Source organism: Alternaria alternata, assembly GCF_001642055.1.
Source record: "Alternaria alternata strain SRC1lrK2f unplaced genomic scaffold CC77scaffold_10, whole genome shotgun sequence".
Taxonomy (NCBI): Eukaryota; Fungi; Ascomycota; class Dothideomycetes; order Pleosporales; family Pleosporaceae; genus Alternaria; species Alternaria alternata.
The window spans coordinates 809959-835390 of record NW_017306199.1 but is presented as its reverse complement, the minus strand read 5'-3'; the positions used below and the strand labels follow the sequence as shown (position 1 = coordinate 835390).

At 52.0% G+C, this 25432-nt stretch overlaps 8 protein-coding genes across 8 annotated transcripts; 4 read left to right on the top strand and 4 right to left on the bottom strand.

Annotated features, from left to right (window-relative positions):
* Positions 1–242: 242 nt before the first annotated feature.
* Positions 243–3600, bottom strand: CC77DRAFT_1070430 (hypothetical protein; the record flags this gene model as incomplete). The annotated part of the gene is made up of 4 exons (XM_018529112.1): positions 243–2090; positions 2305–2480; positions 2544–3021; positions 3070–3600. Coding segments are annotated over 4 exons (3033 nt in total), but the record flags the coding sequence as incomplete, so codon positions are not given.
* A 1827-nt stretch (positions 3601–5427) lies between these two features.
* On the top strand, positions 5428–10069 carry CC77DRAFT_82532 (hypothetical protein). The gene is made up of 2 exons (XM_018533318.1): positions 5428–5452; positions 5552–10069. Exon 2 carries the CDS (start codon positions 5621–5623, stop codon positions 10037–10039), a length of 4419 nt encoding a protein of 1472 aa, XP_018386240.1. The 5' UTR covers positions 5428–5452; positions 5552–5620; the 3' UTR covers positions 10040–10069.
* A 337-nt stretch (positions 10070–10406) lies between these two features.
* On the bottom strand, positions 10407–12335 carry CC77DRAFT_1094826 (MFS general substrate transporter). The gene has a single exon (XM_018529760.1). It carries the CDS (start codon positions 11914–11916, stop codon positions 10528–10530), a length of 1389 nt encoding a protein of 462 aa, XP_018386239.1. The 5' UTR covers positions 11917–12335; the 3' UTR covers positions 10407–10527.
* A 469-nt stretch (positions 12336–12804) lies between these two features.
* On the top strand, positions 12805–13461 carry CC77DRAFT_1040576 (hypothetical protein; the record flags this gene model as incomplete). Its single annotated transcript, XM_018527209.1, has 2 exons — positions 12805–12931; positions 12985–13461. The coding sequence occupies 2 exons, from the start codon at positions 12805–12807 to the stop codon at positions 13314–13316; spliced, it is 459 nt and encodes a 152-aa protein (XP_018386238.1). The 3' UTR covers positions 13317–13461.
* Positions 13387–14139, bottom strand: CC77DRAFT_1061383 (acyl-CoA N-acyltransferase; the record flags this gene model as incomplete). Its single annotated transcript, XM_018528426.1, has 1 exon — positions 13387–14139. One exon carries the CDS (start codon positions 14137–14139, stop codon positions 13387–13389), a length of 753 nt encoding a protein of 250 aa, XP_018386237.1.
* An 860-nt stretch (positions 14140–14999) lies between these two features.
* On the bottom strand, positions 15000–18280 carry CC77DRAFT_935538 (hypothetical protein; the record flags this gene model as incomplete). Its single annotated transcript, XM_018534445.1, has 5 exons — positions 15000–16408; positions 16458–16635; positions 16689–16946; positions 16994–17545; positions 17597–18280. 5 exons carry the CDS (start codon positions 18278–18280, stop codon positions 15000–15002), a joined length of 3081 nt encoding a protein of 1026 aa, XP_018386236.1.
* Positions 18281–20012: 1732 nt separating this feature from the next.
* CC77DRAFT_935255 (WD40 repeat-like protein) lies at positions 20013–22762 on the top strand (the record flags this gene model as incomplete). The annotated part of the gene is made up of 2 exons (XM_018534429.1): positions 20013–20259; positions 20310–22762. 2 exons carry the CDS (start codon positions 20013–20015, stop codon positions 22760–22762), a joined length of 2700 nt encoding a protein of 899 aa, XP_018386235.1.
* Positions 22763–23242: 480 nt separating this feature from the next.
* Positions 23243–24587, top strand: CC77DRAFT_1061380 (hypothetical protein; the record flags this gene model as incomplete). Its single annotated transcript, XM_018528425.1, has 2 exons — positions 23243–23407; positions 23454–24587. The coding sequence occupies 2 exons, from the start codon at positions 23243–23245 to the stop codon at positions 24585–24587; spliced, it is 1299 nt and encodes a 432-aa protein (XP_018386234.1).
* Between the last annotated feature and the right edge of the window lie 845 nt (positions 24588–25432).

Sequence of the window (25432 nt, the reverse complement as noted above, 5' to 3'; positions counted from 1 at the left end):
TTTGGAGTTGTATTCGCGGCATGTTCTCGAGAAGCCATCCATAGGTTCATTGGCGTGTAATATCCGCTCGTTGAACGGGACGATAATTGTTTCGCAGACGAAACATTGTTGCATCCGTCGGAGTCGCCGTACATTTCCAGAAAAGGCAAGATTGCGATACATGAGTTATTAGATTATGTGTTTGAGACTTTCGGTTTCTAAAAGTCCGGTTTCGTAACAGAGCATTGTGCACAGTACATTCATCATATGTCGAGATCGGGGTACCACTTCTTCACCCACTGGTCGAGGACCTTGGGCCCAACTGGCTTGGTCAGAAACTCATCTGCGCCAGCGTCCTCTGCAGCTTTGCGATCATTCGAAGAGTCTTGACCAGTGACAATGAATAAGACGCTTCTTTCGTGCTTATGCTGTTTTTCCAGCCGTCGTATCTGCTTTGTTGCATCAATGCCGTCACATACGGGCATCTGAAGATCCATGAGAATCAATTTGAAAGGCTGTGTAGGTAAGCTTTGTCGTAGAAGTGAATCATACTTGGGTACGAGGGCTTCTGAGAAGATGTTGACAGCCTGCTGTCCATCTTTTGCGCTCCGGAATGGGATGCTACGTCGAGTGCAGTACATCTCTAGTAGACGGAGGTTGACGGCGTTATCATCGACAAGTAGGGTCAAGGGTTTGTCCGACGCCACCGGAGCCTGTGTCAGAGTGAGAGTAGGCTTGGTTTGAATGCGCAAGCTCCGTACAGACTGTACCAATTCAGTTTGTAGCTTTTCAGGGAATATTGAGCCCCGCTCGGCTGGAAGTCCCGGACGCCCGTTCGTGTGGGGTGTGGAGGGTGGGCTAAAAGGCTCAATGGCGACGCCGCCGGTTGCGTTGACCCCTGCATCCGGGGTGGACGATCGGAATTCAGCCGAGATTGCATCTGCGTGCTCCAGTGCTTGTTCAAGTGTCTCTGACAGAAAAGGACCTTGAACGTAGACCACGTTCCCTTGCCGCCGGACTCGTTCGGTATGGAAGTCAAGAAAGCATGCGCATTCTGGAACGAGGCAGATTGCAACTTGTTCTGTACCTATACTTGATGTGTGTCTATAGAGTTCAGCGAGATTTGGTGTATAGTCGACGATCACGAAACTGTCATGAAGCGTCCGGGACGCTGACCAGCCAGCACCTGAGAGATATTGGGTGAAGTAGTAGCCCAGAGATGATGTTGAAGACTCCGATGCGAGGTGATGGAACGTTGGCGGTAGTCGGGTGAACCTGTCCTTTGCCGCACGGGAAGATGGTAGTGAGCTAGCACAGATGGGCTCGTTGAACGTGGCTTTGATATGTGAGCCTGGACCTTGGCTCGAGCGCACCAGTGTGATCTCGCCACCTAAAAGAGTCGCTGCTTTGCTCGCCAATGTCAAGCCCAAGGCAGTATCTGTGCCACTGAGATCAATCTTTTCGTGAGCATCAAACACGCGGTCGTAATATCCCTTGGACGTCTTATGCCCACTGTGCTCAACATCGACGATGAGAGACTGGCAGCCTTCCGTGACCGACAGTGTGACTGCTACTATGCCGCCAGCAGCATTCTGGGCAGCATTAACCATAAGTGGCTGAATACAATCTAGAAAAACACGCTTGTCGACAGCGAGCAAGTCGCAGCTCGTCGGAAGGTGGTGTTGAATGATAAATGATGGCCTTGTTGAAAGATCGTCAGAGAGTCCTAGTAGGGTTTCCTTGAGCAGAGCGTCCTCGATCTCGGAGATCTTGTGCATAGTGAGAACGCGCTCCGCCTGGGCAATATCTGCCCATTGATTCAACTTGATAAGGCTGTTTACTGTGGAGATGAGCTCTCTCGCAGAAGTCTTGATGGTCTTGATATAAGTGTAAGGATCGAGCTGTTCGATATCCGGGCTCGCAGTAGGTGAGGAGGCGGCTGTCGACGGAACCACGTTTCGAGATTTCAGCTCTTCCGTCAAAAGCTCGACTGAACCAAGGATGCCGTGAATGGGAGTTCGAAGCTGATGCGTAATACCGCGGAGGAAGGTTTCCTTAGCGCTGAGTGCTTCTTGTAGTGCGCGGCCTTGCCAATAACGACACAGTATATTCTGGACGCGAAGATGAGTCAGTATGTATCCACTGAAGGGAGAGTACGAAGAAATTCGCTTTCATCGAGTTGCACCTCAAGCACGACCATGAAGATACTCGCCCAGTCTTAAGCATGTTGAGGCTATAGACTAACGACGTCGTATCCTTTAGGCAGCAATCTTGATTGTCGTACAACTGGTAGACTCAAGCATCTTCGTATATGTCGTCACTTACCGCGCACATGTGTACGAACCATGAATCGATATCGTCAAACACCATCTTGAGATCATTGCTGGCTACAACCAGGAACATCGCCGCACGTTGACTGGTGCACTGCGCCGCAATTACTCGTACAGCCCGGGGGGCAGTCATATCCGAGTGATTCAGGTTCTCGATGGCATAATCAAAGTCTACGAAAAGAGCAGGCGCGAGGTCAGTGTATGTCGTAGAGAAACTCATATATTGCCACTCACAAGCAGTGTCTTCCCAGAGACCCTGTTCCAATTCACAAGTGCGAAAGCTTGTACCACCATTAAGGGTAGCTTGGCCATCTGTGATCAGATTGATACTCACTTCTGTGTTAGGATAGACATCTTGGAGCATCCGGGGTATCGCTTCCTCCATGTTGACGTGGTCGTCGCAGTGCTGCTGAGCTTGGGAAAGCAGCTCAAGCATCCGTCTGCGCTCGCGTTGACGCCGAGCTCTCGCGCTGTGTACTATATCCGCAACTATCCAGTCGGCGAGTCTAGCAAGTGCCTGCTGTACGGTTTTGGAAAGAGGTTCTTGCGGAGAGTTGGAAGCGACACATAGCGAGCCAAAAGCGACGTGCTCGCCAAACTCAGTCTCGAATCTCAACGGCACACCAGCATACGCGCGCAACCCACCCTGTTCGACATGGGGCGACTTTTCAAAGCGCCAGTCGATAGCCATGTTTTGCATAGCGAAGACCGTCTGTTCCAATTAATCGCGGGCTAAATGTGGGAATAAGTGCTCACTTACGCCTGGTGGTTGATTGATGGTGTGGGCGCATGTACTCTCGCGACGGGGTAATATTGCAAGGGGGAGGTTCACAGTGACCATCCGGGTGTATGTAGTGTGGTTGAGAAGGCCAGCGATAACAAACTCCCAGCCTACTGTCTCATGCGCAAGATAGACTTTCTCCTGGAGGCGAGACATTAGCTCTACATCCTCAAGCGCCCCGCGCGTGTAATAGAAGAACAAGGTCAGTCTCAATCTCTCGTTCCGCGTCAACACGGGAAAGAGATAGCTGTCTGCATGAATACTGGTGGGACATTGCGCTCTAGCAGGTATGGGCGCCGGAGACCAGATATCGTGGTTGTGTGGATATACAGCTGCGACTTGGCCTGCGGTCCATGAATCCAGAGGTTTATCGGCATGCTCAAGATCGAATATTGGTGCGGTCGTGGTAGGACGCTCGGATATTGCCGGTGCAGCGTGTCTCGATGCGAGGACGGCTGCATCTGCTTTTGGGAAGAAAGCAACGCGCGCGCCGCCCTTGGACTGCATCGAGATAGACGTATATCGAACTACTTCCCAGCATCAAAGGCAGAGGTTGCGCAGTGTATTATGCAGAGTTGTGGTATATCGCGGGAGCTAGAGGCTGTCAAAATGGCGTGCGACGGATTGACGTTCGAGGCCGGTCCAAAAGGCCGACTGATGGTGGCGATGGAGTAGGACGTGTGAACTGGTACGGCGATCGCGACCCTCTATGCGGTGCTGCACGCCGAACACTGGTACGTATGGTAGAGACAAGCTGTTCACATGCGTCAGGCGCGTTCAGCTGGCGAGATTTTGTTAGCCGCATGGTATCCCCGGCCTGGCGCGTTCCTCCGGGCCGAAGGTCATCGATCGATGCGATGCCTTAGCTGCAACATCAAAATACATCGTCACAACGGATGCTCAAGCCTCGAGAAAGTATAGCCGAACTATGGTCGCGTGCAAATCCACTGGCATTAGTTGAGTGTAGCTAGAGTGGCAAACCTCATGAAGAAGGATTTGAATGCGGGGCGGCCGCGCTTCCGGTGTCTCCCATTGGCTGTGTCAAGGCCCACTAATTACCGGAAACCTCGTCTTCTCCGGCAGCAGATACTTACTCAATTTCTTCGTTCTGCCATGCTTTCACCCTCATAACACGTCGAACTGCCGTACCTCGGTACCGCGATGTCGCTCGAATCTACCATCAATCAAACGCTATGACCAGACATTGAAGACAGCAACCTGGTGAACGTCAAGATGGCAGAAGACGTGCTCATAGGTAAGCTGGAAAAAAAGATCCATTTGACGGCACACCCTGGACACCCGAAATTGTTTCAGACGCTGGTATCGATACAGAGAATCAGGCTGCTGGTCTCAAATATGCCGTCACTCAAGAATATCCCGTTTCGACACTTGGAAGACCTTTGCAACTTTAATTGTACCATCGTTGGCCAACGGTCGTTTGTCCACATGCTCGGAGCTATCCAACGGCGCATCACACGGCGCCTAAAGCGCTTGAAAGCATAGCATGAAATGAGGAGGGAAGGAGGAAGGAGGCCACTATCTGCACGCGGTACCACCGAGATTGTTCTGTCCTTACTGGGCGCTTGGCGTCTCAGGGCATTGAGCCGCTTCGCTCTGCCAAATCGCAGTCTGTGTCACATTCATCGTTGCTCCCACTGCGTGTCTAGGTTGCGGATCTCTGTTGAACCGGACTGCTAATGACTGCTGTTGTTAACTTCGCTCGTTATGGACATCTAGCCGTCACCAACTTTGAAGAGAACATTTGTTGAAGCCTCCGCACCAGACATGTAGGTTAACGAGAGCGACGCTATGAGACCAGTATTCAAACACATGCAGCATTTCTATGCGTAACGGGGGTAGCCATCAGCTCGATTGATGGTGGGCAAACAATGTCAATGACCTCAGTACGTACAAAGGTAGTATCAGCCGATGTGGCCATCCACTTCAACATCCTTCACTATGTATTGCTCACCTCATCTTCCACAATATCACTGTCAGAGCTTTCTTTACGTCTTTCATCGTTATCGTTGTTTACTCAATATCATCGTCCGGTCGCTGCACAGCGTGGCATTCTGACGTCAAAGAAAAACAACTTCACCTTCACTTTCACTTCTGCTCCCACTGCGCACATACCACCCCGCATTTCTGATTCTCGCTGCCCACCGTCTACGCGACTTTACAATACTAGAATCCAACTTCAGTATCTAATTTTGCTCACTCCGACCCGCAAGACAGCACACTAGACCAGCGAACATCTCAACACTAATCTGCTATTGTGCGTGTGTTCCACTCCACAGGCAATCGACTCGTCGCAGAAAAGGACAGCAGTGCGATTGCGGCTATACACAGGCGCCAGAGCGATGTGAGTACTCTGACCCTAGCAAAACCACTCCCCAGTAGCCTGCATTTGAACGCGCATCATGGCGATATCAAAACGAGACTCCTGACATTATCGCTACAGACTTATTTCCATACATACGCCGTAGTAGCCCACATTCCTGTTCCATACGTCAGCTTCCAATCTGCCACTATGTCGTCTTCGCAGGGCCAATCATTCGACTTCCGCTTCGAACAGTCTGACGCAACAAACGCGCCCAAGCCCAGATTCATGCCCAAGCCACTGCGTCCAAGAAAGCAGCGCGGTCAAGACTACGACCCTAGCCTGACTGCTAACATGGGCCCACCTGACATGAACACGGTAGCAGAGTCTTTCAACACAATCACCCAGCAACAACACCCCAGCACAGAAGAGAAGGGAGTCAATGAAGGATACTCGAGGAAGATCAACTGTCAGCTCATCAAAGAACATATTCAGGACATATGCACGTTCTTTGACTCCACGGATCAGATGTCAAATCTCAAAGCCGATGCGCTTGCAGCGTCCTGGGAGATAAGACTTTGGGATGTCTCATTCGGGCACGTTGACAGGGTTTCCGCATATATCAAGAGCATCGACGCTGCCGACAAGGATCTGACAAAGTGGATCACGAACTGGGAATCAGCTGAAGACGACAGCTCAGACAAGCGGACTGGCCGACAGTTCTTTGTCGACCATATCGAAAAGTATCACGCGCACCAGCTCCAATACACCGCGCACACCGGATCGTTGAACGAACCTGTGTCTACCGAAGACGAGCATCGTCAAGCTTTGCGCAGACTCCTCACTGACGAGCTTGAAACGATGAAAGCTATACTTCCCATGTCCCACCCGCTATCGAACTTCGACATCGCACAGGTTGTTCACAAATGGGAGGACGAGAACTGGATTGCAGCCTGCGAGCAAGGCTTCAATGTTATCGAGCATGTTGCGCATACTGAAGGAGAATGCGAGACTCTACATCTGTGGGCTGAATATAGGAATGGTTACCCTGATGAGGACATCGATATGACCGGCGAAGCTAGATTTTCTGACTTCATACGACAACGCCTTGAAACAGGAGTTTCCGGTGCATCCACCCAACACGATGACAGGCAAGAGACGCGCCACTCCATTGATGAACCATACACCAGCGATAATGACAGTGATATCGGTTCGGAAGATGAGTATGAGGACGAGGAAGAAGGCTATGCGACGAAGAAGGCTTATCTCAAGGACTGTGTGGCAAAATATCTGCCTTACTATACGAATATTCCGGATGACATCATCGATCGATGGCAGGAGAAGCTTCTTCTACAGGCAAGAGAGAAAGGTGGAGGCTTCGACAATTACAAAGAGAACCTGTACGACGACTTGGATACCGTGGAAACCTGCCGTGATAGTTGGGACATGGTTGTTCAGAACACTGGAAAGACGGGCCACTCGTTATTCAGCGAGCTTATCGAGGAATGCTCAGAAGAGGCTATTGCTGAACTGAGAAAACAAGTGAAGCAAAAGGAAGAAGACTGTAGACACGAGCGTCTACTGAACTCTGAAGAGTTCAACGGGTCCCTCGATGTCCATGATCAGAAGCGAAGGGAACACCGGACGACACTTCGAACCTTGATCGATGACGCCAAAACTAATATGGACAGCTCGCACGAACTGTCAGACATTCAACTCACCACACTAGCGGCGCATTGGGAGACACGGCTCTGGACCGATGAACCCGATTACTACAAGTACCTTGATAAGCTGGATCACTTTGAGATGGATCTGATGGAGTGGACGACGAATTGGCAGCTTTTGCACGAGAACGATATGACTGGCGAGCGGAACTTTGCTGGATACGCTCATCGCAACCCCGATCGATCGGTTTTGCGGTGCGAACTACGCTGTGCCCTCGACTCAATATCCGGCAGACTCTTACCAGATGATCCATTGGCCGGCTTCTTTACTCGAACTGTAGCTGAAACCCGAGAAGGAGATATTTGGGTCATCGCTGAGGAATCTATGGACGAACAAATGAAGCTTGTCCGGGATGAGTGCACAAGGTTGTACCGGTGGGATAAGCACTGGACCAACGTCTGCGACCAAGATCTCACCGGAGAGGAAAACTTCCGTGAATACTATGATCAACATCTTGGAACGCAATATCTCCCTGATCGTAACCCGGGTGATCATGGGCTCGATTCGCAAACCGCCGACGAGTTGTTTGACCTGGCTGGAGGCAACGACACGGCATCGGATGACAGCGAAGACGACGCTAGAGGCAACGGGTTGTCTGATGAGTTCCTCGAAGATGACAATCAGGAGCTCGTATCTCCACGCTCCCCAAAGTCTGACAACAGTAGCGATGATGATGATGCTGGTGAAAGTATTGTATGCGACACCGAAGATCAGTCTGGCAATCAGTCAGTTGATTCCAGTGTGCCTCTCGGTTTCCAGTCACTTCCTTCGTTCGAATCTCAAGCAGTAGAGCCTGTCCAAGAAACAGAGCCTATGCAGGTAGATGATCCAGCTCACCGACAAGATACAGACACATTTCAAGAAACTCTGGCCAGCTCCAATCAACCGTTGGTAAGAAACAATGCCAGCACTTCTGGGGTCACAACTGCTGCGGTAACGTATCCTCGATACCTGCCAATCGCACCTTCCCAAGATTCCAAGGCTTCTCACGTACAAGACGATACGGCCATGGATGGTGTTTCTTATCACCTGCTGTCGCAAGAGGTGGAGATGTCGGATAATGATTCTAACTTGACTGTCCAAAAAGAGGCGGTGGACACAATGCCCGCCGGAAGACTCGCGACCAATCCTGCAATATCAATGAAAGATACGGAAATGTCTGGAGCCGATAATTCCCAAATATGGAAAGACATCAGCAAACGGTCTGAGCCACTTACTATGGTTTCCACCGGAAATCCCGCTGGCCCTTTTGACACGTATGCTACTGCATCAAACCAATTCTGGTCTACTCCTCAGACTTCCAACCGCCCAGCGTTGCCTATTAAGAACGATTCCACGTCTCATGGTTCCATATTTGATACGAAAGGCCTGAGCTTTCAGGCACCGACAACAACCAGTATCACCCCATCCAATATTACAATGCGCGAGCCGGATGTGCCTCGAACCACTCCGCAGTCTCTATTGTTGTTGCCTCAGACTGTTGAAGGAAAGCCGGATGAGCCATTGATCACCCCCGCAGAGGTTGGATGTAAGACTGTATTCCCCAACGTCTCTCAAGACGACGTCGAAACGGACGGCAAAGCTCATGTAGCTAAGAAGCCGAAGTCTGCTGAAGCCAAAACTACGTTGTTAGCCCCTGCAGTGTCAGCTGCACCCCAAGCAACTTCGGCTTTCACTTTCAAGCCCCCCAAGGGCGGCTTTGTACCAACGATTCCGTCCGGGTTCGACGCTGGAAGGTGGAGTGGTGGTTTTGACTTCAATCCTCCAGTAGAAGATGATACTACTAGGGCTGCGTCTTCTTCAGGTGAGGTTGACAGCATTCCAAAGACCACTAAAAATCAAGAGCCTGTGGCTGATGACTCTGTTAATCATGCTGGAGCTGACAACAGCGGCAATGCCTTCGGCTCTGCCCCGATAGAAGTCAATGTCGATTCCACGAGCGATGTAGAAGAGATTGGGGAAGAGACACCGGTCGCTGAGAATGAGTCTTCCGGCACCAGAAACCTCTTGGATATTATGTGTACTCGCCTCGCCAAGATTGCAGGTTTTGCTTCGCAATCCGTGCAAGTGGACGCGATGAACGCGGAAGCCGACGAGCGCGAGCGGACTGAGCTACTACAGGCTACCGTCGAAGATGGTGAAGGGAAGTTCGAAGAAGAACCCGAGCAGGAATCCGAAGATTGCTCGGACCAGATCAGGAAGATCAGTCTCGCTGTCCGCGCATGTGATGACTACTGGCTGGATGCGAACTCAAGCGACAATGCTCCCCCTGCCTTCGTCAAGGTGGCTGAAGGTCTTCGTACCATAGCTGCTCAGATTACAGATGAAGGCGACTGGAGTAGTCCGTCGGCTTTGAGCAAGATTGAAGCTCTTTCTGCGAAATGGCAAGCATTTATCGATACGATCAAGGCCTTCATCAATATCACAACACACTTTCACCGCGACTACGATTACCGCTTCGAAAGATCGGCAGAGCAATATCGCTCAGATGTCGAAATGGTATCGGCATACGACACCTTGAGCCGATTGCCGGGTGCTCCAGACCTTTGGCGGAGGGAGGCCAACAAGCGGCGCGATTCAAGGGACAACAAAACAAAGTCCATCAAGAATGAGATCCACAAAATGCAGAATCTCTATCAAGGATACTACAATACTCTTGAGGCGCTGCAGGTGAACGTTGACTGCGAAGCGTTGAAGAAGTTTGCAGATGAGACGCTGGTTGACTTTCACGCAAAGATTGTGAGAGCAACTGAGGCATTCGACTTACATTACATGGGAGTTCTTTCAACTCTCTCCAACCCGCTCAGATGCGGCGGAGGTGTTGAGCCAATGCACAAGACCTCAGTGCATACCAAGCAGCGCAAGAGCCTTCCCAACGTCATCGCCGACTACGAGGAATGGTGAGAAATTCAGCGCATCACAAAACAAATTGCCATTACACCAGCAAGCGATTGATAAACATGTTTATGAGCTTTGGGCGATGCCATTGCACGCCATATCAAGCATGGCGTTATGAAGGGTACGATATACGGCAATATGAAACATGGGGGGTAATAGTGAAGCAGCGACACCATGTTGTCGCATGCTAGGGACCTTTAATGCGGATAAGGAAAATCGCCAAATGCGAAACTTGACCGTAGATTGGGATGAGCGGACGGCGATCAGGGTGTAGGAAAGAAGGGACGTCATCATATTGACGGGTCAAAATAGAAGACAGCGATCAGATCGTAGTCAACAAAGGGTATCGTCATATCGACAGACCGAGATAGATGGATGCAATGATTATTGAATTGACTCATACTGGTTATAGACTAAATAAATCCAGTGCCCCTAGGCACTTGTGATAATGACAACTTCATGATTACACCCATCGTTGTATGCATCGAAGCTATTCAGACTCTCTTGCGCAGTTTCCTAGTGACGATGAGCCTAGCGACGACAACACACAACGCGGAAATGGTCGCAGTTCCACCAGCGTAGAAAATGGCAGGTCGGTAAGCGTCAATACCTACCCCTGATCCGCTTCCCCATTTACCACCTGCAGCTTGTAGTAAGTAACCGGCAATTGGCGCGCCCATAAGATAACCAACACTCCAGCCTGTGACCGACATGCTCATAGCCACTGCAGCTCGTCCAGGACCGAATATACCAGCGACTACAGTCGGCTGGGTAGTGAAGTACGCGCCATTTGCGACACCGTTTATGATGGCGAAGAGTACTAGCGGGCCCAGCGTGCTGGAGACTGGCCAGATCGCGAGCATACTCGCAGCGTTGAGAGCCATTGCGATGACGAACATATTGAGTGGACCGATTTTGTCGCATAAAGGACCAGCGATAAACCGACCTAAAGCATTGCAGGCATTGAACGCTGCGACCAGACCAGCACCGGTACTTGGACTAAGGCCAATCGATTGTGCAAACAACGGTAGATAGTATGGCGGAACGAAGAGTGCGAAGACACCAATCGCGCTTGCAACAAAAGTCGCAATAAAGGTGGCAGACCTGAACATGGATAGATCGACGAACGGTGCCTTCCTAAGCGGAACACGGTCCTTCACCACCCAGGCGGCAGGAAGACCGATGGCCCAGGTCAGGAGTCCCTGGATCCGGAAGGTCCACTCGATGCCGACTCTTCGATTCAAAGCTTCCAAAGCAATGGCCATGACACAACCACCCACCCCACCGCCAAGCTTGATGAGGCCATTCGCCAGACCAAGACGAGCGCTGAAATACTGCACAGGAACTGTGTTGTTGACAGTCCAGTTCAGTGACATCCCAATGCCACCAACGATACTGTATGTGCCAAAAAGACCCGGCAAGTTTGACGTACAAAAGCTTGCTCCAATCAGACTCAGGCCCATGAGGAAATTTCCAAGTACAATTGTTGCCCGGCAGCCTATGTATCTCATCAGACTGACGGCACCCAGTCCATATAGTGCACCACTCGCGAGTCCCAGAGAGCCGACGTAAGAAAGTGTAGCTGGTGCAACATCCTTCAGTGTTGAATTCAGTAAGGCGGCCTGCAGTACACCCCAGCAATTGATGATCGCGTTGTTGCAAAAGCTCGTTGTGAAGCCACCAGCGACGACAATCCACCCATATCCTCCGTCCGGTACCGCTGTAACAGAGTAGGCTGAATTATCCGGCCCTTCATCTTGAATGTGACTGACAGATGCTGGGCGTGGGGTGGAAGGCAACGACTTGTTCGACGCGTGATGAGAGGTCGTTGGGAACCTCGTCAGCTCAATGCGATCTTCTGTGACGGTAGTGGTAGTAGACATGTTGAAGAAGAGAACCGTATTGCATCTAACCGTAGACTGTACAAGGACTTATGAACCTCTGAGAAAGGTCGCACTAGACGCTATAGACGCCCGAGTGGTTATTGGTCGATGCTGTCCTTGGACCACAGGACTGAATGGATCGATCTGACTTCGCGTTGGGAACTACTTGTGTACCGTAGATGGAAAACTCAAGCAGATCGCACCTTACATTAACTGCAAGTGACTGTACTTTTCCAAATGAAGACATGTGAGTATCTCCAGCTCTCTTTTAAGTGGTCCCAGTCCATCTCTCGGGCCGGTGTCGCGCCCCGCGTTCTCCGCAGACGGTGCTGCATCGCAGTAATGCGTCGGAAAACTTCGCAGATTACCGATTGATTGGTGGTTATCTGACTTGTCTATGATGCACCGTCACTTATGCGATGACATGCAGGGGAGGCACAGAGCGGGGAAAGCTTCGAAGGGCGTGATGTCGTGCTTAGTCATTTGGGGTCCCCACTTGTCAGGGTCCAAGGGTCCACGAATTCATGATCGTCAATCATCTCAGTGTCCACGCCTTCAAGTCTCAGGAACCACACAATCAATGGGTTCAATTACAGCACGCGTCTCAAAAATAGACGATCCGTTAGTAGATATACCCTTTAGGCCATGCAAGAACAAGTTCACGCCGTCGCACTTCCAAGTTTTGTAGGCTGGGCGCCCGACGCCGACTCGCTGAGACGCGACACGCCGCATCTAACATCGTATCCTTGATCAGTCCACGTCATGGCAAACCCCTGGCAGCGCATAGAGCTGTACCTCAACTAATGTTATTCCAACTCCTGGGTCACCTCACTGATCATCTCTACTACTTACCATAGCTACCCACAACCCACAAGTACAATATCCAAGATGGCAACAGAAGAAACCGTCGACCTTAGCCCAGCGCACGCGCCCCAACCAGCATCTGTCGATGCCTTCAAATCGGTCCTGGACACCGTAAAACAAGAGCTTATCAAGCTGCGGCGCGACCATGACAGTAAATTGCTTCCCGCACTCAATCGCAATCGACCATTTTAACAATCCTACTAGAGCATGAGCCAGAGTACTTTCGCGCTGTCAAACACCTCTCCGATGCCGACCTAGTATCCTTCACTGCCGAAGACCTCGAGTCGGTTCGCGCAGCCGTCACAGCGTACGGCCTGCATCTCTTCGGCCAGGTGAAGCTGCCTGCTTTGGACAACGGGTACATCCACATCCGCATATTTGGAGCTGCTAAGGACGGTACGGATGGGAGTAGTTTGGACGAGAGGGAGTATAGTTTGCATAGCATACATACCGAGGAAGTTATCAAGGAAGATGGAGATAGGGTATATAGAGCGATATTTGGCAAGGACGACGCGTTGGAGTGGTTCGAGACTTAGACCCACACGTCTGATGCGTGTGAGTCTCCTTGATAGCAAGACTCGGAAGTGCTGCTTTGCGTAGGATCCATTAGTCTTTCCTCTGTTTTGGGTCTCTTACAAATCCAACATGCGTATGCTCAATCCCAGCCCCAACTCTTTCCATGTCTTCCGTACTCGCGAACTTGCTCAAGTCCCTAATCGTCTCCTTATCCCTCTCTTGAAATCCCAATCTCTCATACAATCCCCGTGCCTTGTTATCGTCCGCAGTCTCCAAGTACGTTACCACACCCCGTTCATCAGCCATGTCCAAGACTTCGCTTATCAGTTTTGCCGCTAACCCACATCCTCGATGTTCAGGATGCGTAGCCAGATTCTCTAATAGGAAGTGCGGTTGTCCCTGTAGTATACGCTGCCTCAGATTCCGAAGACCTCTAGTGAATTCCATGATGAGAGCGCGATTGCTAGTCGAAGGCAGGGAATTGAAGTATACTTCGTCTTCGAATGCCTCCCGCTCCTCTCTATCTTCCTCTTCTTGAATTGTTTGAGCTCGTTCTCTTGGCTGCTGTACATGTTCTGGCGTGGTAGCGGGAGAAGCAGGCACCGTCCATTGAGCCACGGATACGACATGCCCGTTCCTCACATCGCGGGCGACCATGAAAAGCATGCTATTCTCCTCAATCTGCCGGGCGATGCGAGATGTCATAGCGTTGGCTAGGGCGTCTGGATCCACGTCACCAAATTGGAGGCGTGAGAACGGGGATTGCCATGATAGTGCGAACAGCAAAGATATTGCTTGGGCATCCGAGGTCAGTGCTCTTTGTGACGTGTATATATGCGACATGGCGGTCTGTGTATTTTATGAACGTTGCGTGCGTGACGTATCTGTCTCGACGTGCCAAGAAAATTAGTCATATTACTGTTGGTTGCTAACAAGAGTGGGTTCGGGATCCGGTTAGCCAGTAGCATCCTGTCAGACTGATGGGCAGCGGAGGAGTTCATTCTGTCTGACCTGTAACTTCATCCCAGAAAAGCTAGCCTAAAGTAATGAACTTCTAATATTCTACATGTATTGTAACAAGAAGTACAGGGAATATTTCGAGGTGCTATTTACCACACAACGGTGCAACTTGGATGATTCAAGCATCATCGTACATGGAATACACCAAAGGAGTACATAACAGCTCCAAACCATCATATTCAATATCTAACAAACATCTACCTCGCAGGAAACACAAAAACATTTCAAACCTTCAACCATACACCTACAAATTCATACCAAGAAGTGAAAGCAAAGGGGAGAAATGAAGAAAGTTCATTGCGTCATTCAATCGTACCACCCGCCACCCTATAGTCTTCAACACAAGAAGAAGAGGAAGAAGTGAGAAAAAGAGCCGGCACCGCATACGAAGCAGTCTAGAAAACAACCGAACTCGTGTGGTATAGATATGATCTTTCAGCGCGCGAAATCTCGTCAACATGAACGGCAGACCGGCTGGACTCCCACCAAGCCTGGTCCCGCATGTGGTGATGGATGATGTGTCGATAGAGGGGATATTTGTGAGAGCAGTCCAACCCAAATGTTCGCCGGGGTAAATGTTTCGCCCTCCCATAGGATATAGTAGTCGATAACGCCATGTAAACGCCAGAATCAATGCCAAAGTATAGCGCCCGTAATGCCAAATGTGAAAAGAACAACATGATTTACCGTTGACAGAAAAGTTCAATCTCACCTAGTCCGCCACCAGGGTTGAGATTGCTCTGCTGTTCTTTCCAGTTCTCGAACGCCTCCTGTACGTCATCATCGCATTGGATGCTTACGTATGTGTTATCGCTATCCAGGTACTTGAGTTTGACCTGGCCGGAGCCTAGTGATACAGACGTCGATCGCTGTAGTTTTGCATCAATGCGGTCCTTGAGCGACTGGTAGCTGATATTTGTGCTGACCACCAAGACCATGGAACTCCCGGCTGATGGGCAATGGACCTTGACTTTGAGTTGTGTCGGTATATTGGGGTCTACACCAAGTGGAGGCGACATGTTCCGCGAGTCCATGGACGCTGGAGTCAAAGTGCCCTGGCTTCTCTCAAACGATGATGCAGGCGTCATTGTGCGCATTGGCGGATAGTTTGGATCGCGGCGCATAGCAGTGTTGTGGAACTCATTGTTCGCATTGGCAAGCTCGGCGGCGGTTCGTTGCTGGATCAGACGGTCTCGTTGGATTGCTGGTGACTGGGTTGCAGCGCGCGGCGGTGGGTTGTTGGGCGAGTTGCTGTTACTGCGATTCACGATTGCTGCGTTGTACGCGTAGTGTGTGGGGAAGGGGGGCACATCTGGCACTGGCTGGGATGGCGGCGGCGCTCTTCGAGTTTGTCCTTGGAGATGTGAGTTGATATCGGGGCTACTAGCTGCCCGCAATCTACCTTGAGCTGAAAGAGTGGCATTGGCCGGAAGTGATGGACGTTGGGCACGACTCTGTTGATGAACATTCTCCCCCCTGGATCCGTGGCGCGATTGAGCAGGAGCAGTGTGACGATTGTTCTCTTCGTGAGAATATCCATTTGGTGGTGCTTGACGGGGGAAGGGGAAGGTGCCGTTGGATGATTGGCTTGATCGTGCGTTAGAGTGGGTTGACATTGGGGTTTGCATCGGGGTCTCGGCCGTAGGAGAAAAGTAGGATTCTTGGTTGGCGGCGTCCTGTATCTGCTGCGTGCGCAGGGTTAGTGGAGGCTGACCGTTGTAGCCCATAGGAAAACGTGGAGGTGGTACCCTTTCGCTTTCGCCAGTCGTTGATCGCGAACGTATTGAGGGGGTGCCAGTATTCTGTCGTGAGTAGGGGTAGCCTGTAACAGGGTCGATGTCCTCGTCAGCATCTTCTTCGTCTTCTTCCTGGTATGGGTTTTCCAAGACTTGGTCGCGCATGTATGCGAACTGGGTATCTGATGGCCTGGAGGCTGTGGTGCTGGCGCTTGTCCGCGCCTGGTCCTTCCACATCCGGCGCTGGGTATCAACCTGCATAGCCCATTTCTTCATGGTTTCCTCGGAGGTGAATTTGATGATGAAGTTCTCGATTCCCGGGTCGCCCTTCCAGAAGATTTGGCAGGTGTATGAGCCTGCGTAGGTTAGCTGGGGTGTTATGAATAGAGGCTTTGGTGGTCGCACCTGGCTTCTGGAGAGAGATGGTCTCTGTGACGTTCTGCATGAAAATGCGGCCCTTGAGCTGCAACTTTGGCTTCCCGTCTTTGGTGACTAGGGATCGAGTGGACATTTTGTTTTTTGGCTTGTTGACGTTGATCTCTTTACAGCAGAGGAGAATCATCTCGAAGAGGTAGATCTTGTACTATGGGAGGGTTAGCGATGCAGGGGAAGGTATGAGCATGGTAGAAAGCCTACTTCTCGCTCTTCGTTCTTCGAGCTCATGCTCTCACCCTTGAGCACAGTATACTGGCCATGTAGAAGAAGGTCACCAAAACCTTCAATCTTGTGGCCCTTCCAGTCTTCTACGAGCGTCTTGAGCTCTTCTACTGCTTCGACACGTTCTTCGCGCGCAATGGCGTCGTTGGTGCCTGCGAGCACGGAAGAGGCCGCTGCGATACCCCGGGAGATGTCTTCTCGTCGTCCTTCGTCGAGGTCGCCCTTGTCGCGAAGTTGCTGTTTGTGTTAGCGAAGGGGTTGGAGAGGAGGCTGTTAAATCATACCTGAAGCAGTAACGGGTATTTGGTGAGTCGTTGGAATGGTTTCAAAAGGAAAGACGCAAGCAAAGTCGGCGACTCAACCATCTGTCGCATCTCAGCTGGTCCACCGGTCTCCTTTAGCTTGTCGAATTCGCGCATAGCAATCTGCTCGCACTTCTTCTGGTTCGCAATGTACGGCTCGTAGACCTTGAAAGCATCTTTGTATAAGACGAACAGGTTGCCCCAGTTTTGCTCATCGGGGTGCTGTGCGTTGGTTTGTTCGACGCGGATCAGGAAGCGGCGCTGGAAGTCGAGGAGGGCGTTGAGATTGAGGAAGATGTCGTGCACTTGGTCACCACTAATGACACCCCTTTCTTCTACCAGCTTCTTGAACTCCTGCAGCAGCTCCAGATGCTGTACGTAGGTACGCTCCGTCTTGACCAGCTCGTCGATGATGTGCTCGCGCTGGGTGCGCTTGGTGCCGACGCCGCCAGCGTTGTCGAGGGATTCGGTGACGCCAGCAATCTTGCCCTGGGCGACGAGCTCGTCCAGGACTTTGTTGACGACGTTGGTGACCTGTGTGGATCTGTTAGCGCGGGCCTACCCCACAGTCTGCTGGATGCTCACTTTCACAAATCCGGTTGTGTCGTCACCGTACAGGTCGCCGAGGATGAAGCAGCTATCCTGGGGGATGCCCAGCTCGGTGACGCAGCTCTGGATGAACTTGTAGCAGGCCATCTTCTCGTTCTTCTTCAGGCTCTTCTCGTCCTGCTTGGAGCTGGGGATGGTCAGGAGGGTGCGGGGCTCGAGGGCGTTGTACAGCTCCATCAGCGGGTAGCCCCTCCGGAAGGTGCGCCATAGCAGCGTGACGGGGTCGGCATCGTCGTCGGCCTTGCCCTCCTCCTCGGCGATCCAGCGGTTGAAGCCCGGGATAAAGCGCAAGCGCATCTGCAGCGTCAAGCAGCGCTGGAACAGCGAGGTGTCCTTGTCGGCCCGCTTGTTGAGGACATTGTCGGAGGCTTCGACGGGTCCGCCATTGACGGGCGTCGACGATGTCGGGAAGCTGGGCGGGGGGTTGAACAGCGTCGAGCTGCTCGTGGCCTGGGTGCTCTGCGTGTCGCGCGCGCTGCTGTGCGAGTAGCTCGAGTAGGTGCTCTGGAAGCTCTGGTGCGACATGAGGGCAGGCGGCCCGGTCGAGGTCATCCGGGCGTGTGCAGTTTGCTTTGAGGGCGACTTTGGTGGTGTATGGGAGACGGCAAAGGTGGTATGGGCTCTCACCAGACCCGAGTGAAACGATAGTCCGCCCTCCATGCTGCTTTCATCGATCTCCTTGCGCTCGCGCTAAGCCCTTAGGCGGTCAGGGTCGAAGCTGCTAAACCGAGCAGGGCGGCGAGACGTGGATCGTGCGGCGACAGACAACAATTTCACGGCCAGGCCTGCAGCACGCGGGTCGCGATAGCGGTCGGAAGCTCCAGAGTTCGCTGATAGTCGTGCTATCGCGGGTGTGTGTCTAGGAGATGTCTGGAGACGCTGCAGCGGGTAATGCTGAAAGGGGCACTCGTGCGTTTCACCCGCATGTGCGGCGTTGCCCATGTCATGTGACTGCGACGACTACAAAACTCAAAACATGTCACTGTTCCCCGTCTGCGTTGGGCTCGCATTCCGTACCAACGCGCACGTTTGCAGCCGTCGTGTCCACGAGCGACGGCCTCGGTGACACCCCCACAGCCAGCCGGCGCGTCGCCGTTCCACTCGCTCAGAGCCCAGTCCTTTGATGAACCGCGAGTCTGCGATATATGACAGCTGACTCACTCTGCGAGCCGCCCTGCCCATTCCCATGACTTGACCTTTTAGCAATGTGCCTATCGCAACATAGCACCCTCTTCGCCCTTTGCATCTGCCGCGTGCGTATTTGTTATGTCGGCACAAGTGCTGCCTTGGGCCGCGATCGTCTCGACACTTGCCTGTCGCGGACCCATTTCTCCAGCCTTGTTGGCCGGGAACGTGACCCTTGGTACAGCGCGCGGCTCATGCGAGTATTGTTAGAGAGCGGTGTGAGAGAACATGTCCTGTTCTGTGGCCATGATGCCATTGTGGTAAACGGCATGGGGGCTGGCTAGCCGCCCGTTCTCACATGCTACACGACGACAAGACAGCATTGGTCCAGCTCCGAGCAACGCGAGAGCAGGTGATGTTGCCCGATGGGCGCGTCGAGTGCATGAAATACCTGCCACAAATACCTGCCAAATACCTGGGCAAGATATTAAAAGCTTCAGTATCCCAAGGTGACGAGTGGAGCAACCTTGGGTGTCTCAGACACTCCGGTGAATTGTCACCATCAAGCACGTCACCTTACCAAGCAATGGCTCAACAGTAAAATTCAAACTAAAATTCAAACTAAATTCAAACGGCTTGCGCAAACCTCGTCGACTAGTCGCTTCATGTACATTGCAAACCTTGCCAGGTGCATGTGAAGAGAGTAATGACATCGGGGAATTCTTCCAGTCTTCTAGACTGCATCCTTCCACTTCTAGTGCATCAGCCGTTAAGCGGGCAGTCTAGCGTTGGCTCTCCTGGTGTGTCTCAGATGCGAGCGACTTGGCCGCACGAGTAGTAGTCCGCATGCCCTAGCCAGCTCGGCTAGCGGCAGATCTGGAGTGAATGGGTGCGGGTGCACGGGCGCAAAGGCGCGTGTGTTACGGGAAGCAATGATGCACTGGGCACTTGTCGAGGCTCTGCGAAAGTTGGAGATTCCCATAGCAAAGCCCATGTGCACCCCGACAGCCACACAAGACAACACCCGTGATAGCCCGTCCCTGCATAAGACACCACAACCGCCACCCGTCGCTTTCCGTGACTCCAGTACGTACCCTGATTACCAAGATCGCCAGGCAGCATCAGCCCGACCGCCCTGGGAGCGCATGTGCAGACAACATCACCTCACCCTTTCGCCGCAACAGAGAGTGCGCTGCAAACGGCACACGATTGCGTATCGACTAGCGACTTTTGTCTCCACCCACCCACCCAACTTGCGCGCACCGTCATGGCAGGCCCTCTAGGCACCCCGAATGCCCAATTTTCTGCCTCGCCCTACATGCATCCTTTCCGCCCTGCCTCTTCCATGAGTGCAAACCGCTTCGACGAAGGCTACTCCGAGGACACCAGGAGCCAGAATGAGGGCGACATGGTTATGCGCAGCGATGTGCAGCTGACTGACAGCGAGATGGGAGTCAACTCGCCCTTCGTCCTGCCCGACTGGGTCATGGCTCTGAGCGAGAACGAACGGAGTGGTAAGTAGCAGCTGCGGTGTGACGGGAACCTGCGCTGACATCATGTATAGAATTCGCCTATGCCATTCTTCGCTCGCTGCGGACCTCCTCGATAGCCGGCATCGTCGAAAAGCTCAACCCTCTCCTCCACCTCGACCCCGTAATACACCTGCCTCCTGAAATCACTTTCCAAATCCTCTCGTACCTGAACCCCGAGACGCTCTTGCGCGCATCAACACTGTCCCGGTCGTGGAGGGAGCGGGTGCTGGACAGCCCCCTGTGGAAGCTGCTTTTTAGACTAGAAGGCTGGAACTCCAACTTCCCCCAGGTCCGCGCATACGAAGAGGCGCAGAGACAGAAACGCGCAGAGTTTAAAGAGAAGGAGCGAAAGACGCGACACAGAGCCGCCGAGGATACCGACTATGGCAAGCCATCCCACAAGAAGCGCGTGCGGGAACGACAGTTGTTTGGCGACGGCGCCGCGTCAGAAAATGGCACGCAGATGTCAGCAGGCGCGGGCTCTACTAGCAACGTATGGGGCGAGCAGCACGGAGCAGTTGAGGCTGACGACAGTCCGTCTGTCAAGTCGGAGGACAAGATGGAGGGCATCTCGTTCCATGGCGCATCACCTACAGCATCGCCTGCTGCTATAGCACGCAAAGAAAGAAGACAGGATGCTTCGTCTGAAGAAATATCGCCCGCGCTCGCAGTAGCAGACACGAACGGACCTCCCATACACCCGTCACTCCTGCTCCCTGGCCCGGAAGCCAGGATCAACTGGCAATACCTTTACAAGCAGAAGAGGAGGTTAGAAGAGAACTGGAGCACCGGTCGTTATTCCAATTTCCAGCTACCACACCCGAACCACCCAGAAGAAGCTCATACCGAATGTGTGTATACTATACAGTATTCCGGGAAGTACCTGGTCAGCGGCAGCAGGGATAAGAGCATCAGAATCTGGAATCTGGATACCCTTCGCTTGGTACATCCACCACTCACTGGTCACCAAGCTTCCGTTCTGTGCTTACAATTCGACGAACGCCCTGATCAGGACATTGTTGTGTCAGGTGGCAGCGACTGCAAAGTTATCCTTTGGAAGTTTTCAACCGGACGTATCATCAAGGAAATCGAAAGGGCGCATTCGGAGTCGGTTCTGAATCTAAGATTCGACGATCGCTACCTGGTCACATGCTCGAAAGACAAGACGATCAAGGTCTGGAATCGCAAGGAGATGATGCCAACGGACGACACGTACCCTTCATCTACCATGAAGTCGAGCGCTCGGTTCCCTTCCTACATCATCAATATGCAGGAACACGTTGAAAACCAACACCTTCATTTCAAACCCCTTCTTCCATACAGCCTCATCATGACGCTAGAAGGCCACGGCGCTGCAGTCAATGCCATCCAGATTCTTGACGGGCAAATTGTCTCAGCATCTGGAGATAGGAGCGTCAAATGCTGGGACGTCCGCACCGGCGCATGCACAAGGACATTTTCAGGTCACACCAAGGGCATTGCTTGTGTTCAGTTCGACGGACGACGCATTGTTAGTGGAAGCTCAGACGAAAGCGTACGCATCTTCGACCGCGCGACAGGAGCTGAAGTGGCCTGTCTGAACGGCCACAGTAATCTTGTGCGCACCGTGCAAGCTCAATTCGGCGACCTTCCTGGCAACGAAGAAGAGCTTGAGGCCGAAGCGCGGTCCGTCGATCGGAACTACTTTGCAGCACAAGCTAGTGGTCTGCTCGCTGACCAAAACCTTACCAGGGCTGAGCGACGTGCTCGCAACGCTGGTTCCCGCGACCCATCCAAGATATTCGCCTATGGGGCTAAACTCCCACCGGGTGGCGGCGGCAGCAAATGGGCGCGCATCGTCTCAGGCTCCTACGACGAAACAGTCATCATCTGGAAGAGAGGACCTGATGGAACCTGGGAGAAATCTCAGACACTCCTACAGAACGATGCTGTCCGAGCTGCTGGCGGCCGCCCACGAAGGCCAGTTAATCATGCTGCCAACGCGAATGCGAACCACGGTGCCCAACACCACAACCAACCAGCTAACGCCCAAGCTCCTGCGCAACAGAACAACTTCCAGGCTCTCGCACAGCAGGCTCAAGCTCAGGCTCAAGCAGCTCAGACATTGGCCCTGCAAGCCAATGCCCTCCACGCAGCATCCCAAGCAATGCATGGTCCGGCTGCCAACAACGCAAATGCAAACGCAGCCACCCACAACGCGGCAGGAAACAACGCAAACGCTGCAAACGCAACAACAGCACAAGGCGCCGCAGGCCCAGCTAACGCCGCACCACACCACCACCATCACCATCACCATCACCCCCCTCACCCGCTCGCCGCACCCCTCAACGCCAACAACGGCACAAACTCGCGAGTCTTCAAACTCCAGTTCGACGCCCGCAGGATCATCTGCTGTAGTCAAGATCCGACGATCGTTGGATGGGACTTTGCCAATGGGGATAAGGATATTATGCTTGCCAGTCAATTCTTTGGCGACTCTTACTAGGGGTGGGAGGACAAGAGGTATGGCTCGTATGTATTCTGAGTGTTTTGAGTTTCTGTGAAGGGGCACGAGTGTGTTGAGAATATTGATGATGGGGTTAATGTTTGTTGTATTATGAGTTATGTACATAGCGTTGCGTTTGGCATTGCATTGGGGAACAGGCTCTCTTCGAATAGCGTTTATTGTGGCTTGTTAATGACACATGGAATTACCTTCATGTTTTGGGTTTTAACTGACCACTGAGCTCCATTCGTGCCATGCATGATCTGGATTGGCGCCGTGTGCGCCAAAACGCCACCAAAGTGGCTGTGCTTGTTGTAGGCCTCGCCTACACCTTTTAGACATCTCATCTCGCCAACGGGTGCATTCACGCTTGTAGACTCCGACCCAAATGTTGATCTTCCTGCAATCATCCTTGAACAAGCTGACACAGTCTGAATCGGCATCAGAGTGAACAACCACTGAGGCTCTCTCCCGAACAAGATGACTTACTGGACCAAGATCTGGCGATGGACTTCCAGTCCTAGCACCCTCCCACTTCGTATGGACAAATGGCTGCTTTCGCTACCGGCTGGATGGAAGATATCATTCGGTGTTTGGATAAGATACACAGTGGACAGCCCAGGAGCGCCGCCCTCTATGGCTCTGGTACTTCCCCTTGCGGATTGACATTGATACCGGCTGACTCTCACAGAACGGTGAAGGGACACAATACAAACACCCACCTATAGATGAGACTCAAGGAGACATCCGTCTGCTCAAGCTTCATCCTGGAAATCCTGGCGACACGATAAGCACATCTTTGGTCACATCGCATCTGAGTAACGGCCCTTTCTTCGAAGCAATATCCTACGTCTGGGGCAACTATAGTGATCGAGCCCAAATATTAGTTGACGGCCAGCTCTACTGTATTAGCAAGAGTTTACACGACGCTCTTCACGATTTGAGACATCCAGATTCAGTAAGGACTTTCTGGGCGGACCAGGTGTGTATCGACCAAAGTGCCGAAAGTATGGCCGAAAGGAGTGATCAGGTTGGGAAGATGGGGCAAATTTATAAAACTGCAAGTAATGTTGTTGTGTACCTGGGCAGAGGCACAGAACATACCGAGACGGATATGCAGCACTTGCAATCTTTTATACAACCATACGCCCGAGGAGAAGAAGCCCCGTGGTCCCATATCCCGATACCCGATTTAGGCCGAAGTATCAACAATATCCTTACCAGTCCTTGGTTCGAACGCATGTGGACAGTTCAGGAGGCAGTATTAGCCAAAAAGACTACGTTACAGTGCGGCAACTACCAAGTTCAGTGGACTTGTGACCTGCGAACATTACGAGCTTTAGTGTTCCGAATCAAGTCAGCGGTTATATCACCGGTTTACCATTTACATGGCACTGCTAAAGTCGATTGGACCCCTTTACTTTACATCCTCGAATCACAGATGAGGCAGGCTGCGCGGAGGGAAGGCGTTGTTCTGCAGCGAAATCTACTCGACGTAGCCTTCGACTACCGATATCGAAAATGTGTTCAGCCCCGTGACAGGTACTTTGCAGTTCTTGGCATAATAGAGGATGATCGGGGAGGTTCGATGTGTTTCGAGCCCGACTATAGTATAAGCGTGGAAGAAGTGCATCGACAATTCACCGCCGAGATCCAGCGCATCAGCGAGATAGAGGATGCTCCACTTGAAGAGTTTCGGGCTGTTGACCCAAGCTCTCTTCCTAAATGCCTGGGGGTGGACCCAAGCCCTTTTCCACGCCTGGGGGAACCATGGATTGGAAGTTTTACACCAATATTCATGAGTGCCATAAACGATACTGGTTGAAAATCGCATGCTGCTTGTCATAGTGTTTAGAACTTGGCGAAGAGCTTGTAAAGGCAGCCATAACTGCGTTCGTTATGCCGGAGAAGTTCCAAATATGATATATAAAGCTGAAAGAATGAACAGTTCCGGCACTGACACAAATCCTCGAGAAGCATGAGCTACCAAGGAGCTTGGTTCTTCCAAGTTTTACGTCTGCTCGAATCTGCCCTCAAGATACATACTACGACCTTCCTGCTCGACTCATGATAGAGATTCTTGCGTACACCTTCGGAGCAGGTTTTGTGCTTAATGATCGAGGCTAGGAAAGAAAAACAGCTTTTTGAACCGTTACCTGGGCATGGCTAACTTGTACACCGAGGCAGAGTCAAGAATTGTATCGTAATGCGATATGATGCAGAGTGATAAACTATTCCCAGCCAGTCTGACCACGATAGATCTCAGTTACATGTTGACACGAAAGGAGTGCCGTTTGGTGTGTACAGATCTCCCAGCTCAAAGGAAGAGAGCGAAACCGACTAGCGAAGCCAAGAACTCTGGATTCAGACCAACTTCTGCCGGACTCTGACCTGCTAGGAAAACCCATTGTTGTATAGTGAAGATCAGATTGTGTGTGACGCGTCTGGATGCGCGTCATCGGAGGGATATTAGGGTGCCAAGTCTGATCGGCACTAAGCACCCCTGCGACTCAGTAGCGTGGGCGGACCTCGAGCATCGGAAGCCGCGCCCACGCCAGGCTGACAGCACTCAAGATGTACTTCGTCTGCAGCTCTCGTTTGCCTTGTACTTGTTCGACCTGTCATTCACAGTAATCTTCTGTTGATATCCCAACTATCTTCCTGCGACAT